This window comes from Ovis aries, chromosome 15, assembly GCF_016772045.2.
Source record: "Ovis aries strain OAR_USU_Benz2616 breed Rambouillet chromosome 15, ARS-UI_Ramb_v3.0, whole genome shotgun sequence".
Classification (NCBI taxonomy): Eukaryota; Metazoa; Chordata; class Mammalia; order Artiodactyla; family Bovidae; genus Ovis; species Ovis aries.
The window spans coordinates 75534430-75551499 of record NC_056068.1 but is presented as its reverse complement, the minus strand read 5'-3'; the positions used below and the strand labels follow the sequence as shown (position 1 = coordinate 75551499).

The following is a 17070-nucleotide window of genomic DNA, read 5'->3' as shown; positions in this document are numbered from 1 at the left end:
GGGGGGCCGGAGCAACCGGCCAGGGCCGGCTGCAGCTTCATCTTAAGAGCTTTTGGACTCCAGCTCCTTCCAAGCAAATTTCAAATGAGTCCAGAGAGTCAGTTAAAAGCCTAAAATCAGAAGCCCGACTCTCAGGGGTTAAACCTTTGTTTTGCTGGCTCAGTGTAATCACCAGCGAGTTATTTGTTCCCAACGTCATTCCTCTCATCTGTAAACTAGGATAATAAGAAAACCTACCTCTTGGGGTCACTGAAGATTCATGGAAAGCACTTTAAAAATGCTTGGCACCTAGAAAGCTTCAATAAAAGTTAATAATGACATTTTTGCTATATTATTATTATCGAGCAGCTTACCGAGCAGGCTTTTCTGTTTAAGGCAAATCAAGGGCAGCTGAGCCAAGATGCCTATTCCTAGAGACACTCCTGACTGCAGTATAGGAGGCAATATTTCCACCTCAGCATCTCGTGGCATGGGGCACTCCTGGATCTGTGGCTGTGCCAGACACTCCTCTGCCCATTGAAGACAGAATATAGAAAACACCCTAAACGGTCATTACAATCGGTGTCAGGACAGCTGGCGGAACTCGGGAGCACGGGGATGAGTGAGGAAAGGGCAAGACCACCACCACTCGGTCCTCCTGCTGCTTCCACCTGTGTCCCTGGCACCTGCCTGGCAAGCTGGACAGCTGATGGCAAGAGCTGCTGAGGCAGCCTGGCTGAGTGGCATCAGCAAGTAGAGGACATCAGGCAAACAACAGGAGAGTGTGAGAACTGCTGGGATGAGAGTGCAGAGAAAAGGAGGAAATAAGCACAAGCAAATTCAAGATCGTGACCGTGGGGCGCAATGCAAATCTCGAGTGTGATCGCAGGAAGGTAACGGTTTAACCATCTCGTCCTGTGACCGCAAGATGGGAGGTGCGGGTGTGGGGGCGCAGCTGGAAGAACTCTCCAGGCATGCGGAGCAGGAATGGCCACGGAAGGAGGACAGGAGGCCAGAGGGTGAGGCGGTGGGCAAGGGGCTTCCGTACCAAGTCCTCGGCCATGGACTGGGCCCCGATGTCAAGGGAGAGGCTGCTCAGCTGAGGCGGGTTCTGAAATTCACGATAGAAGGTCCCCAAGTCCATCGGAAGGATGTCATCTTTAGAAAAAGCTGGTTTCTTAAAAAAAAAAAAATGAGACCAACTCAAGTTTAGCTTGCCTTAATCCACAGTGGAAAATCAGACGGGCTTAACTATCAATAACCCTCTTTCCTTTCAGGAATTAGAAAAGAAAGGGCTCCTCCAGGCTGACCTTTGTGGAATCTTTACAGTTTTCTCTTCTGGGCAGCTAAATTCATCCTGGGGATGACCTCCCTCTATCCTGGGCAAATTTCTGTCCCCTTCCTTTACACTCCTCTCTTTAGCAAAGGGCTATCCATTCATGATCAGTGAACTCCGGGAGTTGGTGATGGACAGGGAGGCCTGGTGTGCTGCAATTCATGGGGTTGCAAAGAGTCGGACACGACTAAGTGACTGAACTGACTGATCCATTCATGAATAGGACCTGTGCAGGTCCGACTGGACAATCCAATCCCATTTCAAGGTGCATTTCAATCAAAGACATAGCACAAAATGCCTTGCTGCTCATGGGCCTCCACGTCTCCCAAGCGGCATGTAAGGGCAGGTTCCCCGCATAAAGGGCACAGCCGGCACCCACAGTCCCTTCCCTCTGCCTGGACCAGCCCATTGGATCCCCGAAGGCCTATTCAAGAGCAACAGGTGCTTCTAGGTTTACTGCCCCTGAAGCAGCAGCGGGCAAGGGAGACGCTGGCAACTCACGAAGTCGATCATCACGAAGTCGTCCTGGGTATGGCCGCTGCTGCCCCCGCTGGAGCCATCAGAGTGCAGGCTGCCCTGGAGAGGAGATGTAGTCTCTGGGGAATCTGGCGGATTCACCTGTTTCAGAACAAGGCGGAGGCAGGGGCTGGTCCTGGGCACTGGCTGGAAACCATGAGCCGAGGGCGTGGGTAACGCTCCACGGAGGAACAGTGAGCGGCCCACCAACAAGGACGACCACCGTGGCGCTGTCTCCCTGCAAACATCACTCAGCGACGGACTCACCATGGGGTCCGCATCCTCCAGCTCCAGGGTCTTGGGAGCAAACATGGCAAAGGGTATGTCCAAACTGGTCAGGGTCACCTGGAGAGACGCAGGACAAAGTATTAGTGCGGCCCCTTCCCCCAGCTCGTCTGCTTCCTCAGGGGCTTCCAGAAGGCGGGGCGGGGGGGGGGTGCGCATCCAGCAGGTTCACACACTTCAGCTGGCCACGCCACCCTCAGGTTCCTGTCTTGCTGGAGACCCCTCCAGTCTCCCCTGCTTCCCACCACATGCCCACAGCATCCACAGGACCCTGGAATTCAGCTCTGGAAGCCTGACCCACAGCAGTTCAGTAACAAGTGTTCCTCACTGGCAGAGCTGCAGAGGACTTTCCTGTCTCAAGCGAGGCTGAGTTGGTGACACTGCAGTGCGACGTGTGTACTAAATGGCGTGGTCTCCTCTCCTGTGAGACCCCAGAGCAACAGTTCTCAGCGTTTTTAGAGTGCTGTCACAGGTCATTCATCCTCTCCATAGAAAATTGACACACAGCCACACCATTCTGCGTGTGATTTCAGTGGTTCCACAGGCCCCAGGTAAGACCTCACCCTAAGGGCTCACACATTCTCACAGGTTGCGAGGGCAGAAAAATCACCTGGTTGATGGGCTTGTTGACAAAAGCCCCCACTTTCCGGACAAAGATGGTCTCCAAGACATCGTGGGGGGAGGCCCGTCCCTCGCTGCCGTTTGATACAGTTTCAGCGTCCTCACTGGAGAAGAAAAGGTCATGTCGGCTCTCCTTCTCAAACCACGGCAGAGCCTACTGGGTTCCCCGTAAACCCACCGCCTTGTGAGGCATCGCCCAGGATAGCAGCTGCCCCCACCAGCCCAGGCGTGTGGGAAATGGCAGTATGAAGCCTGCCTGGGGCCCCTGTCACCCTCGCTTTTGAGTTGGGAGCAGAGGACTGCATTTCCTGGAGGAGCTAAAAATAGGCACATGTGAATGAAACTCGGTGTTACAACTGTATAAAGCTTCCATAAAATTCACTGTCATACCAGGGATAAGCATCAGTCACCGTGCATCCAGCTACCATACATATGGGCAAGCAGCTCTCATCAACAGCTAATTTTAATGTCAGTCCAGTTACAGAGCCAGACCCAAGATCTTACAGCCCCTCTTCACTTTGTCATTTTGCTGTCTGAAGCTCCGCTCCACGTCTCCTGCCCTTTCCCTGCCCCGAGTCCTCTCTCTGTTCAGCAAGGTCTCTCAACAACACGCCCAACCTGGCTGCCCCTCCCTTTCCTCCCAGGTGGCGCAATGATGAAGAACCCGCCTGCCAATGCAGGAGGAGGGGCGAGTTCGATCCCCGGGTCAAGAACATCCCCTGGAGAAGGGAATGGCTACCCACTCCAGCATTCCTGCCTGGAGAACTCCACGGATAGAGGAGCCTGGTGGTCTACAGTCCAAGGGCTCAGAGTGGGACACGATGGAAGCAACTAAACGACTCCCTCCCTCCCTCCAGGCTGACGCTGAGTCCTGAAAGGTGCGGGACGCCAAGCAGAAGAAACCGGCTCAGACTGTCAGTCACAGCCCTACGAGAAGCCGGGGACGGGAAAGCCCCAAAGCAGGGGCTCAAGATGGGGAGGACTATGCAGTCCAAGGGGCTCCCGGCCTCCAGACACCAGGGGGGACCAGCGTCTGAGAGCCCCCGGCACAGGGTCCTCTGTCTTCAGCTACTCCAGGTCATACCCCAGGAATCTAGGCTCGGAATACGAGAGTAAAACAACCACATGGAGGCTTTCTTGGCTGTCCAGTGATTAGCACTCTGCTCCCACTGCAGGGGACACAGGCTCAGTCTCTGTAAGAGAACTAAGACGCTGCACGCTGCCAAAACACAAAACAACACTGAAGAGGGCTCCCCTTTGATTGTCTAATAGGAGGAAAGAAGATGGAGGTTTGAGGGGCCAGGCATGAAAGTAATTATTTTTCCTGATGGATGGCATGGAAAGATCCTTCCAAATAAACCCCTCCCCCAACTCCACTGTGGGAATGGAAAAAAAAAAACCCCAGGAATTTCTAATATCTGAAAGTTCATTTAAGATGCAATGGGGCAATCGACGTCATTATTTCTGGGGCCTTCCAGTTAAGAGGGCAGTGGAGGTCAAGGCAGGCCCAGCTTCCCACAGAACTCTGGGTGCAACGGCAAGAGCGAGTCTGGGCTCTGTAATCCAAGAAGCCAGGCCTGTGCCTGGCCGTTCTGTGAGCTGACTGTTCTCTTAGGCCAATCACTCAACCCTTCTGAGATCCTGTCACCTTTTAAAGGGAGGTAACGTGGTGACTTTAGCAGGGTGGGATTATGAGAACTTTCCACCCAGTCCATGTCTTCAAAATCTGACTCACACTGTATCACTTCTGCAATCAGAAAAGACAAGGTTTCTTTTTGTATTCCAGTAAGGAAAAGCAGTTGTTTCTACGGGATCTGCAGGAGGCGAACACAGGAGAAAAAGAAACTGGATCCTAACTCCCACTGCAGACACACCATGACTCTGATGTCACGGGTGTGGTTAACAACACTCTGTTCTGGTCTCAGGGAATTCTGAGGACACCCAGGAAATCCACCTCAGGGGACGAGAGGAACATCTCAAAACACCTTCCCTGCCTCAGGGTGAGGTGCACCAAGCCCAGCTGCCTACTGTCAGAAGCCAGTAGTGCTGCCCAGGGCAACCCCCCTCACACACCAGCTGCAACGCAAGATTCTTACCAGGAATTTGAAGGATTCCACATTTTCCCTGCCAATGCCAAGCCTGAGCCAATGCTGAAAGCTATTCTTTACTTGCTGATACCAAATAAGCAGATGTGTTGGGGAGGACAGGCCCCTGGCTGGTCTGAAGAGTGGCTGAGCCAAAACGTGAACTCACCTGCTGGACGGCGTGGCGGCACAGTGGGCCCCATCAGAAGGGGTGTAGGTTGCCAGTCTCTCCTGGTCAGCCTGGGCACCATGGGCAGGCTGGCTGGGACCAAGCGGTACCCCACCTTCCTTCCCGGGGACCATTAGCTTTGGGGGAAAATGAAAAAATACAGTGAATCACGGCAACATCAGGCAGGAGGGGAGACTTGCTGCCTAGCACGATGGCATCGGCTGTCCAGCTTTCCCCTCACCAATGCTGCCACCAAGTGGGCAGGAAACCTTGGAAATCTTGATCCTTTCTGGGGCTTGCTCAGTTAATCGAAGACATGCACGGAAGTGACTACAGAGGGAAAGAGGGGGAAAACAGTCGGGAAGCTCTTCTTTTCTTTCTGAAGTGTAAGAGGCAGCCTCTCAGAATCATCTTAGTCCTCCGAAGTTAAAGAAGAGCTTTGGTTCAGAAGACTTAGAACATGGGTGTCTCAAGAGGCCCCTCTAGTGTGTCTGGGCAGGGGAGGTAGCACAGGAACCCCTAGTGTCCTCCCCATCTTTAAAGATACCTGGTGAGGGTGTGTGGCGTTTAAGCCAGCAGCAAACACTACTGGATGAGCCAGGTCAGCGGATCCAGCGCCCAGGGCAGCAGGCTGGTAGGGAAGGCGAGAGCTGGAGAGCTAAGCAAGAGAAAAACAAAGAGGGGCCGCGGAAAGGAGGAGGGGAACAGGCACTCCCAGAGTGTGACCGGCGATCAGATCAGTGGGGTGAGGAGCGGGTCCAGCCCACGGCGGCACAGTGCGTGTGCTGCGGGGGAGGGCCTCATGTGAGGGTTACAGACAGACCAGGCCGTTGCTCTGAGAGTAGGAAGACAGACTGATCTGCAGTGGGGCTGACAGCCTCAGCTCCGTGCCCTCCCAAGGCCTCACAGGAGCTCCCTGCTCCCTCTTCTCCCAGGGGTTCAGCTAACTGGCTCAGTTTCCAGCCCAGCAGATCTGGGGAGCACCGTCTGGGCAGAACTCAGAGCCAGAGCCAGCAGCTTTCCCAGGTCATTCTAGTCTCTTCTTTAACCTTGAGGTCCCTTTGAAACACAACGCATCTTTTTAAATCACACCTTCCATTACCACTAGGTTTGGGAGGGTTCCTATTTATAGTGAAAAAGAAAGAAAACCACTCTTGGATGGTTTATCTGGAAAAAAAAAATCTAAACAACTCCATGTACTTTTCACATCAAGGGTAGGAGGAGGGGCGAATGATGAATCCTATTTTGGGCTGCTGTGCAATGGCTGCATCCTGTTAAAAATCAATTACCGCACCTCAAAATAACCCACAGAACACTTGGGGATTTAAATAACTATACCCTGTACTTTATTTATAGTTTTCAAATAAAAAGAAACCATCTGATAATATCCCCTTCTTCCCAGTATGGACTCACTTGGTGGGAAAAGGCCAGTCCTGCCGTGGGGACCCTCAGAGTGTCCGTCACCACAGGAGCAGGGGTCTGAGAAAGTGCCTTTGTGGCCGTAAGCACACACTGTGCACAGACACACATGGAGACAGGAGAGACAGGAGAAAAAAGAAGGGGCTTGTGAAAGAAGTGAAAGAAACCCTGGAAAGGGCAGTAGCAACAGAGGCTGAAATGCAGTGAGGTCAGGAGGGAAGCAGGGAGCAAGCTGTATGACCGCCTTCTGAAAAGGACCGCCTGGAAACATGCGAAGAAGAGAATTTATCCCTGGCGTCCTCCCTGACGCACAGGTGGAAAGCAAAGCTGAGTCGAGCTGCTATGACTTGGTGAAACCTGAACCAAGCCTTAGTCTGCCTTTAGTCAAAAGAGGGTCTCTTTTAGAAAATTTCCAACAGGAGGGTCCTGAGAACGTACCCAGGCTGTGCTAAACAGGAATGAGGCGCTGAGACCAAGACATTAGACTGAAAGCCTTTCTCTGGGGACTCAGAATCTGTAGGCTCAGGTTTAAACAGTTGAGGCTTGTTGGCTGTACTTTTAAAATGCTCAGGGACCCAGCGGTGAACTTTCTTGCATCAGCTCAGGGAAGATGAGGTGGCCTGCAGGTGTAGGCATCAGGGTGCGTGTGTACACGCTCACAGTACCTGAGGGTGTGGAAGAGCTTGATGGAGTGAAGGCTGGGGCATTTTCAAAACTCAGGATTTCAAAGCTAATTATGGGCAAGATGATTGTTTTGGGTCTTACTGTTCCATCTTTAAGTCTCGCCAATTAGCTAATTAATTAATGCCTAGAATTGGAGGTAGGACCTCAAGATACAGTACAGGTTCTGAGTCACACTATTTATTAACTCAGCTCTGTGCCCCAATGATACAACGATCCTTACTTTACTAGAAAAACAAAACAAAACCAGCCCAGTAACAGGTATTTACTGGATCACAGCAAAAGCTCAAACAGAAATTGCTGAACACTTTTGCGATTCCCTAGATTAAACAAAAGAAGAAACTATTTCAATATTTACAGGAACAAATAGACCAGGTGGTAGATGATTTTTCTCTCTCTGTACTACCATCAAGCTTCAAAATGAGTATTTCTGCACCAAACTGTATAGTCTTGATTACAGGTACTCAGGGAGCAGTGACAAGGCTCACCCACTGGGCGCTCTCTCTGATGAAATCTTGATGAGATCTACTTTTAAACTGTGACAAGACACAATAGGCAACTGATAACATGAAACACACAGGCTCTCCTTACACAGGTTAATAAACCTTTTTGCAAACCTCAGCTACAGAAACGACTTAACTTCCCTTTACCTTTGGGGTCAGGCTGAATTTCCACTGTATCAGAGAAGAAAGAAAAAATGATATGTTAAAGCCCCAGGCTCACCATCCCTAACATCTCCCAAGTTTATATATTGTTTATGAGTTTATCAGTTGTTAAATGAGCATTAAATGACATATTCATATTTTGATGATTTAAAAAAACCATCAACTCACCAATGTGCACTACTAAGAAAGTAAGTTTTCCTTCTTTTTTGGGTCAGTATCACTCCCTGTCAGCAAGCACACCAGAAGCCACCCTCTTCCAGAGCAACGGCTATATGTATGCCTACATATATTAATGGGGAGGGGGGAAGAATAACAATTCCTACACCCCCAAACAAAACTGTCCAAACAATTTCACAAAACTCTCTTAAACTTTAAATTGTCACATTAGAAATAACAGTGACCCATGAATTTCTGTAAAGTCCTTCATACATAAGTTAGCTTTTGTGCTTAACCCCTGTTTTTAAAACAAATTAGAACTATACTTTTAATTTAGTATCTAAAAGCACAGGATGGAATAAATTTAGATTTTTCCTTAATGAAGAAAATATAGAGGATAAAAATGTATGGACAGCTAATTAATTTGTTGGGTCCGACACTCCCAAGTAAGATGGCGAAAGTAAGATGGTGAAAAAGGATAATCAGCGGCTAATTTAGGCTTCCCAGGCGGCACTAGTGGTAAAGAACCCACCTGCCAGTGCTGGAAATGTAAGAGATGTGGCTTCGATCCCTGGGTTGGGAAGATCCCCTAGAGAAGGGCTCCAGTGTTCTTGTCTGGAGAATCCCATGCACAGAGGAGCCTAGCAGGTTATAGTCTATAGGGTCACACAGAGTTGGACGCAACTGAAGTGACTTAGCATGCATACATGCATGAGTCTAATTTAAAGGAAAACAGAATTCACTTAGGGAACCATCTAATATGAAAGAAAAGAGGAGGGAAAAAAATAGAGGCAGGCAACGGGTAGATGATAAACAATCTGAGGTGGAAGGGAAGAAACATGCCCTAAAATTCAGTCAGCTGGGAAAAACGACTCCTTATCTGAAGCAGTCTCAGAACCACATGTATATCCTACACTTCTTTGGGGAAAGTGTTCACATTGCTTGGAGCCTGTGTTTTACCGAAACTGGCTGTGACACTGAAGATGGAGCCTAGTGGAAAAGTTAACGGTTAATCATGTTCAGAGGGAATGCAGACAAGCAAATATCTATGGAACTATTAAGGAAAACTGTATCGCTGGGGTCTTAATGGCATTTTATGCTAAATGATCACTGGCTCGTTTTTTGCTCCTTCCATTATTAGGAACCATATTTCGGAACCACTTCAAAGCAGCAGCAGCTACTGGGACTTCCCTGGTTGTCCAGTGGTTAAGATTCCATGCTTTCACCACGGGGGCATGGGTTCGATCCCTGGTCAGGGAATGAGGATCCCGGATCTCATGTGCTGCTGGATTTGGCCAAAAAAAAAAAAAAAAGAAGTAGCTGCTAGTTCTAACAAGTGTTGCTTTCAGTGTCTCTCTGGTGCCAGAACATAATTCTAATTTTGTAGGGGTTTTCTGTGGCTGATTTTCTAGGGAATTTTAAGATGTCACCAGAGAGGTAAAAGTTACATGGAATCTTGCATGTTAAGATTACAGACTAGAAATACTACAGTATTATCTGCTGGGTAAGAAGGTTCTCCTTTACTCCTCAAAATAACTCCTTGAAATAATCACCACCACCACCACCACAAGAGATTGTTATCTAAATTTTCACATGAAATTTTCATTTCATAAGGCCCATATATGTACCAAATAACTACCACCACGCTGGAACCTGATTCCCCCTACCTGGGAGGGAGGCGAGGTGGAAAAGGAGGTGGCGCACACTTCTTGAGAATCTTCCACAGAAGGACACGTTACTCCAGTGTCCTCGCCGGTGGTTCTGTGGTGAGGGGGAAAGAAATCATGAACTGACTGACGGCAGCCAGTTTCATAAAGGACACAAAAAGAGCTGAGATATGGATGCAAGTTGTGGTAAGAATTCTTTCTGGCAGTCCCTAATGTCAAGGGAGGTGCACTGAGTCCTTGATAATTTCAAATATGTTCAGAAAGCAGCATCTAGAGGTTGACAATGGCTTTTTAAAAAAAATCCGAACATTTCACCTGACATATCTTTGAAAGCATTTTTTTAAAGCCTGGCCAGTGTAGGGCCAAAGAATCATCAGCAACAGAGAATGCAGTGAAATAAAAATCTAGACTCCAAAGACAAAAACCGATCCAACTTCACGAGTGCTTCACAGAAAGGTAGCATCTTCCCTGGTACACATCTATTCCAATCTCTCGACAACTCTGTTTTCTGGGATCTAGGCCTGGAGATGTTTGATTCTGAGGAATGAAACTGAATTGTGCCAGTGGTGACCTGAAAACCACCTAATCTGCAAAGGACATTCTTTCTCCACATTACTGCCACTCTCAGAGTTTCTAAGTAAAATCAAACCAAAAGTCAAATCAGTACTGTCTAGGTCAAAATATCCAACGATTTCCTGAAACGTGGTCTACCTTTCGTCTAGGGGTACCTGATAGGCAGCAGCAAGGATACAGCCAGCCACTCCACTTCCCTCCCCGTGGGGTCTCCATCCATGTGCCCTGCCTATCAGTGAGTGCGGATAAAGGTGCTCTACGGGCCTGTGCGAGATGGATGTTTCCGGAGCCACAGTTTGGAAAAGAGTTTTCCACATTCCTCACCTGTAATTGCAGGGGTGCATGGGCGAGGAGCTGGGATAGGGACGGTCCACAAAGTGATCAATAATAATGCCCATGATAGGTGGGGTCCTCTCAAAGTGCCTGTAATGCAGTAAGCAGATGGCCACATTTGTTAGAATGCCTTGTCACGCCCCCTGAAGCCCTCAGAGATCCCTTTGCCTCTTATCTATTGGAAGGAACCACAGAACCTCAACTCCTGCATCCCTGAAAATAAACCATCACTTCTCAGCTTCTCCAATCTGGAAACTGGGTTCTCTCAGTTCAGCAACGGCAACGCTGAACTCTAGGCCTAGCTGAGGCGAGGAGGGGGAGTGGTTGGAAGAAAAATAACTTTAATATCTTTGGAAGAGTTCCTTTTTTGGGGGGGAAGATTTCTGTTGGATTCCTAGGCTCTTTCCTCACCTGGTGGACATGAATGCCAAGTTAATTCTGTAAGCACAGGAAAGAGTGATGGTGCCCACAGGGGTACCCACTGTCCCAACACGAACTGTCTGGAAACCTAGGAAAAGAGATAAATAATTAGCTTTTTTCCAGACAATACTGACACTACCATCAGTATGTCTTTCCCTGAACCATTCAGCCACTTGTACAACCTCTGGCATGACCCACTTAGCTACCTTGAATGCAGCAGCCTCAATTTCATACATATGTGTATGTGTATACAAATAATTCTATTTTAATTTATTCTATGTTGACCTAACACTGGCAGGGGAAAAAGCATCTGTTTCCTGATAAAACTACCTTCAAAGTGGTAAAATGATTATTAGTCCTAAAGCTTAAACAAGTCCTAATCAACCCTGTCCAGATATGCCAATAAGACATTAAAGGGGCACAGAGAGTTCCTCACACAAATAGCTCAATTTATGAAGCAACTGCACTCCCACCCAAGCTGCCACCCCAGAACTAAGCACAGAAAAAAGCCAGGGCATTACAATAAAACTTTACTAGTTTTCTGTTTTACTTCCAATTTTTCAAAATTATTGATGCTCATCAGAAACGTTTAACATGATCACTGTAGAAAATTAGGAAAACAATCATATAAAGAAGAATAAAGAATTCTGGGTTACTAGAACTTTTGGGAAAATTATTCAGTTATTCCCTGGTGGCTCTCCAGATCTCCTACCTGTCTTTCCCTTACTTGTATCACACATACTAAAATCACAAGCTGTGTAGTATTACAGGCAGCATCCAAGCACATCTCTGAAGTCAGGAGAACACTTAGCAACACTACAAATGTTTTTTAACCTTGATACATACCTTCCCCTAAGCCATTCAGCTGAACGTCCCCAAAATATATTCTGTAGGGAAGAAAGAAGAAAATGTTACTTGATTCTTTATTCTAAGGGCCTGCATATTAAACATCTAGAAACAAAGTCAACAAAACTAACCCTTCTTTTCTCATCTGCATGAACATCTCTCCGAATGGAGCAGTATTGCTACTATTTGATTAAGCTGTAGGCATGAGGATGGTTATGGAGAGGACTGGTTAAAAAATTAGAAAAATAAAAATTAAGTGTGACCTGCTGTTTAAGTTTCTTATTCCTGCTTCTGCAGCATATCTGTAAAGTTATATGCACGCATGCGTGCTAAGTTGCTTCAGCTGTGCCCAACTCTTTGTGACCCCATGGACTATAGCCTGCCAGGCTCCTCGGTCCATGGGATTCTCCAGGCAAGAATACTGGAGTGGGTTGCCATGCCCTTTTCCAAGGGATCTTCCCGACCCAGGGATTGAACCCGCATCTCTTATGTCTCCTACACTGGCAGGTAAGTTCTTTACTACTAGCACCCCCTGGGAGCCCTTTGTAAAGTATACCTACTGGGAAATAGAGAATGTACAAACAAAACTGGCAAATAGTTCTGGAACTTCTATTACAAGATATAAGATTTTTTTTTTTTTTAGAATTGACACACAACATTATATTAGTTTCAAGGATATATAATGATTCAATATCTGTACACACTGCAAAACAATCTCCACACTAAGTCTGGTTAACATCTGTCATCATTCACAGTAACATAATTTTTTTTTTTTTCTTGTGATGAGAACTCTTAAGATCCACTTTCCTAGCAACTTTCAAATATGGAATAGAAGTCACTAGATTTTGAAGTGTGACCTTCAGTCAAAGTGGGCTCACTCTGCTTCTCGAAAGTCATTCCATCATTCCAAAGTAAACTAAGAAATTAGAATATCTTTTCCACCACTGAATAAATAGGCAAGACTATTCTAAAACTATGAAAATCTAAACACAGTAGAACCTTTCCATGAATCTCCCTGGGAAGGCCAATCTATTTAGCAAAAAGTCTGAATTATAAAACACTTAAAATGTATTTTTATATTTTTGAAGTACTACCGTTGAAAATTAAACACATACATGGGTATGTTCAATAAAAACTAAGCTCTGACAATTTACAAAGCCCTAAGGTTAGATGTTAGAGATGAGATAAAGATAAACTAGGGCCAAGTCCTAGGATGAATCTGAATCCTAGGTCTCACAGATTACAGTTTGGAATGGAAGAAATGTATATACATATCTGAAATACATGCATGAAAGTGACAGACACCATAAAACAGGGGTTAGCCAACTTTTGTTTAAAGGATCAGTTAGTAAATATTTTAGACTTGAGGGCCATATAGTCTGGGGCAACTACTCAGCTCTGCTCTCATACTACAAAAAGTAGCCACTGATAATAGGTAAATGAATGGGGTGGCTATGTTGTAAAATAATTCTATTTATAAAATTATTTGTAAAAGAATTCTATTTATAAAAACAAGCAGATGGGGGAAGAATTCCCTGGTGGTCCAGTGGTTAAGACTCTCTGCTTCCACTGTTGGGGGCCCAGGTTCAATCCCTGACTGGGGGGAACTAAGATCCTGCAAGTTCTACAACTTGGCCAAAAGAAAAAAAGGCCTCGAAAAGTAAACACACCTAGGGTTGCTAGATTATTTCAACAGAACTAGCTAATTCTCTAATCTGTGGTCCTTCCATCCTTTTATACCAATTCTTCTCAAAATCAGCTCTTTGCATGTAAGCCAAAGGCCAACACCCATGGCTCATCATTAACATGAAACAGAGTCCTGGCTAATTTGGGAACCCTGACTTTCCAGGCTCTGCTCTCGCACTTTGCTAAATATCCTCTTCACCACCACTCTGGTCCATTCAACAACCTATATCAGTTCAGTCGGTCAGTCGTGTCCAACTCTTTGTGACCCCATGGACTGCAACACGCAAGGCTTCCCCGTCCACCACCAACTCCTGGAGCTTCCTCAAACTCATGTCCAACTCGGTGATGCCATCACTTCATGGGAAATAGATGGGGAAACAGTGGAAAGAGTGAGAGACTTTCTTTTTTTGGGCTCCAAAATCACTGCAGATGGTGACTGCAGCCATGAAATTAAAAGATGCTTGCTCCTTGGAAGAAAAACTGTGACCAACCAAGACAGCATATTAAAAAGCAGAGACATTAGTTTGCCAACAAAGGTCCATTTGGTCAAAACTATGGTTTTTCCAGTAGTCATGTATGGATGTGAAAGTTGGACTATAAAGAAAGCTGAGCGCTGAAGAACTGATGCTTTTGAACTGTGGTGTTGGAGAAGACTCGTGAGAGTCCCTTGGACTGCAAGGAGATCCAACCAGTCCATCCTAAAGGAAATCAGTCCTGAACATTTATTGGAAGGACTGATACTGAAGTTGAAACTTAATACTTTGGCCACCTGATGCGAAGAACTGACTCACTGGAAAAGACCCTGATGATAGGAAAGATGAAGGCGGGAGGAGAAGGGGATGACAGAGGATGAGATGGTTGGATGGCATCACCAACTCAATGCACATGAGTCTGAGTAAGCTCCCGGAGTTGGTGATGGACAGGGAAGCCTGGCATGCCGCAGTCCATGGGGTCGCAAAGAGTTAGGCATGACTGAAAGACCAAACTGCCTGAGGATTGAAAAATCCTTTCCATAGCAATCAAGACTGTGTATAAACAAAAGGATAAAGAACTTGGTTGCTTTGGAAAAAGCTGAGGTTCATAAAGGAGAATAGACAGGCAATCACAGTAAAGGTATAGCATCAACCATCCAAATATCTGTCCAAAAATTAATCATGGAATACCTGAATGCTGGTCAGACAATGTGCAAATTGATGAGTCCAAAGTGTGAATCATGAAGGTGAGCTGTTTACCTGTATAAGATGACATATTCATGCCCTTGCTTTCTGGAGAGTCTGTAAGCTGGTGTCACCCTAGTTATAGCAAGCAGAGACTTCAGCAGCAATGACAATCTGTTGTACACGGCATAGGAAACTTTGATTTCTTTATCACACCTGAGGAGCAAAGACACTATCAGCATTCTCCTACTCGGCTAACACAAAACAAAGACCAAAAATGCAATGGATAGAGACATTAGTTATGCTCCATGAAGTGACTGACATTATTTGTCAGCATTAGAATATATAACTGAACAACCTTACTGTACACTATAAACTAATATGACATTAAATATCAACTTAATACTTCAATATTTAAAAGTCTAAAAAAAATCTGTTAGCATTATTCATAAATTCGGATAGAATATAACTTGATGTGCAGCCTAAATAACATTTTACAGAGTATTACAGTCAAAAGAGATAGTTGCTAATTAAATGCTGGAACGGTGTAAGATTAAATTTATAATTAAAACATCTTCTGAACTAAACTTCTAATCAGAGTGCTTTGTCAGCTCATCAACAAATTGTTGATGGTGACCAAAGTTTTACTTCCCCATGCAGCAGACAAAGGCAGGTAGGCAACAAAAGCTCTCCAGTATATTTTTTTCTAGCTTTGAAGCAGCTATCTTTCAAAGAAATAAAGCAGAACCCTTAAAAACAGTAATTCAATACTGCAGTTGTATTACTGAAAGTACAAACATAATTTCACTGTACTATCTTACAGCAGTCTACTTCTATACATCTAACGGGAAATCCGGAGAAGTGCTTGGTACGAAAATTTTGGACTATAACCTGGCAACTGCTTTTTATTTAAGAAAGAAAAATAATGCCTATACCACTCATACTTATTAAAAAGATTTTTCCTTTGATGTGTTGCTATTTCCTCAATATTCCTATATATTCTTCTTGAAATTTGGGCAGGAATTCAGCTAATCTGCCCTGAAAAAAGAAAATGGAGGGGAAAATAACACGCATTCCCAGTCCGTGACCAACACAGCATGTCTAAAGGAGTGGTGAGGGGAAATCTTATTGGATGTCTGCCACACAGAAAACAGACAAAACAGAGTAGTCATGTTACAAGAGCTCAAGGGATTTAACCAGAGAACTATGTGTGCTCTGGGAAAACAACAAACCCTTTTTCAGCCTCCTCTCTGCTCCTCTCCCTGTGTTGCCTGAGTCTCTCTGGACCGATGCTCCTGTTGAAGGTCATTGCTGTGCCTGGGCTGGAAGCCAAGCATGAGGCCAACTGTAGCAAAGACCTACCAGCTTTGTTAAGTGGTCAGAACATTCTCTGTGACTGATACAAGCCCTGCTTTTCACGTGATGTCGTGCACTTTATCCTCAGCTACCACAACCAAGGATTCTAAGATAGAACACTTACATACTTTTAAAATGTATTTATTTTTAATTGAAGGATAACTGCTTTATAATACTGTATTGGTTTCTGCCATGCATCAACATGAGTCAGCCATAGGTATGCATATGTCCCCTCCCTCTGGAACCTTCCTCCTGTCTCCCATCCCATCCCACCCCTCTTGGTTGTCGCAGAACGTCAGTTTGAGCTCCCTAGAGCTTACTTTTCATTCATTTCCAGACACCAGATTTCCAGCTCCATGGAATCTCCCTGTAAATGGAACAATAAAAGGTATTGTTAAGATATTATTACAAGATATTTCAGTTTTGCTTTTGATAATTTTTTATTATAAAGCACAATACAGCCACTATAAAAATATTACACAGTATAAATAAGCAAAAAGAAGATATCACTTAAAACACAATCAGTGATTTTCCTAAATAAAAGTGAGCTCATACCATACAGTCTATTTTTTATCTTTTTTTTTTTGTATATACTATTTTTATCACTTTTTTATGTGCTTTAAACTGTGGTGTTGGAGAAGACTCATGACAGTCCTTTAGACTGGAAGATCAAATCAGTCGATCCTACAGGAAATCAATCCTGAATACGCATCAGAAGGACTGATGCTGAAGCTGAACCTCCAATACTTTGGCCATCTAATATGAAGAACTGACTCCTTGGAAAAGACCCTGATGCTGGGAAAGAGTAAAGGCAGGAGGAGAAGGGGATGACAGAAGATGAGATGGTTGGATGGCATCACCAACTCGATGGACATGAATTTGAGCAAAGCTCCAGGAGTTGGTGATGGACAGGGAAGCCTCAGGGTGCAGTTGATAGGGTTGCAAAGAGTTGGACATGACTGAGACTGAACTGAACTGATCACAACGTGGAATTCGCCTTATAATTAAAAATTCTACATTATTTTTAATGGCCACATAGTATTCTACCAGGGCTTTCCAGTGGCTCAGGAGCAAAGAATCTGCCTGCAGTGCAGGAGACCCAGGCTCTATGTGAGGGCAAT

The 17070-nt window shown here is 45.6% G+C and overlaps 1 protein-coding gene across 9 annotated transcripts in view; it reads right to left on the bottom strand.

The window, feature by feature from the left end:
- ATG13 (autophagy related 13) overlaps positions 1-17070 on the bottom strand; it is a 47234-nt gene that overhangs the window by 2928 nt on the left and 27236 nt on the right. For 2 of the 9 annotated variants that reach the window (XM_012096347.5, XM_004016443.6), the window contains 13 exons: positions 16270-16316; positions 14669-14809; positions 11751-11791; positions 10896-10992; positions 10476-10574; positions 9579-9672; positions 6404-6502; positions 5538-5648; positions 4991-5127; positions 2727-2841; positions 2099-2176; positions 1817-1933; positions 1028-1156 (listed from right to left, as the gene is read on the bottom strand). In XM_012096347.5, the coding sequence (XP_011951737.1) occupies positions 1028-1156; positions 1817-1933; positions 2099-2176; positions 2727-2841; positions 4991-5127; positions 5538-5648; positions 6404-6502; positions 9579-9672; positions 10476-10574; positions 10896-10992; positions 11751-11791; positions 14669-14809; positions 16270-16316 (1305 nt within the window). The remainder of the gene's footprint in view (positions 1-1027; positions 1157-1816; positions 1934-2098; positions 2177-2726; positions 2842-4990; positions 5128-5537; positions 5649-6403; positions 6503-9578; positions 9673-10475; positions 10575-10895; positions 10993-11750; positions 11792-14668; positions 14810-16269; positions 16317-17070) is intronic. The other 7 variants (XM_012096350.5, XM_012096349.5, XM_012096351.5 and 4 more) reach the window with 7 other exon arrangements.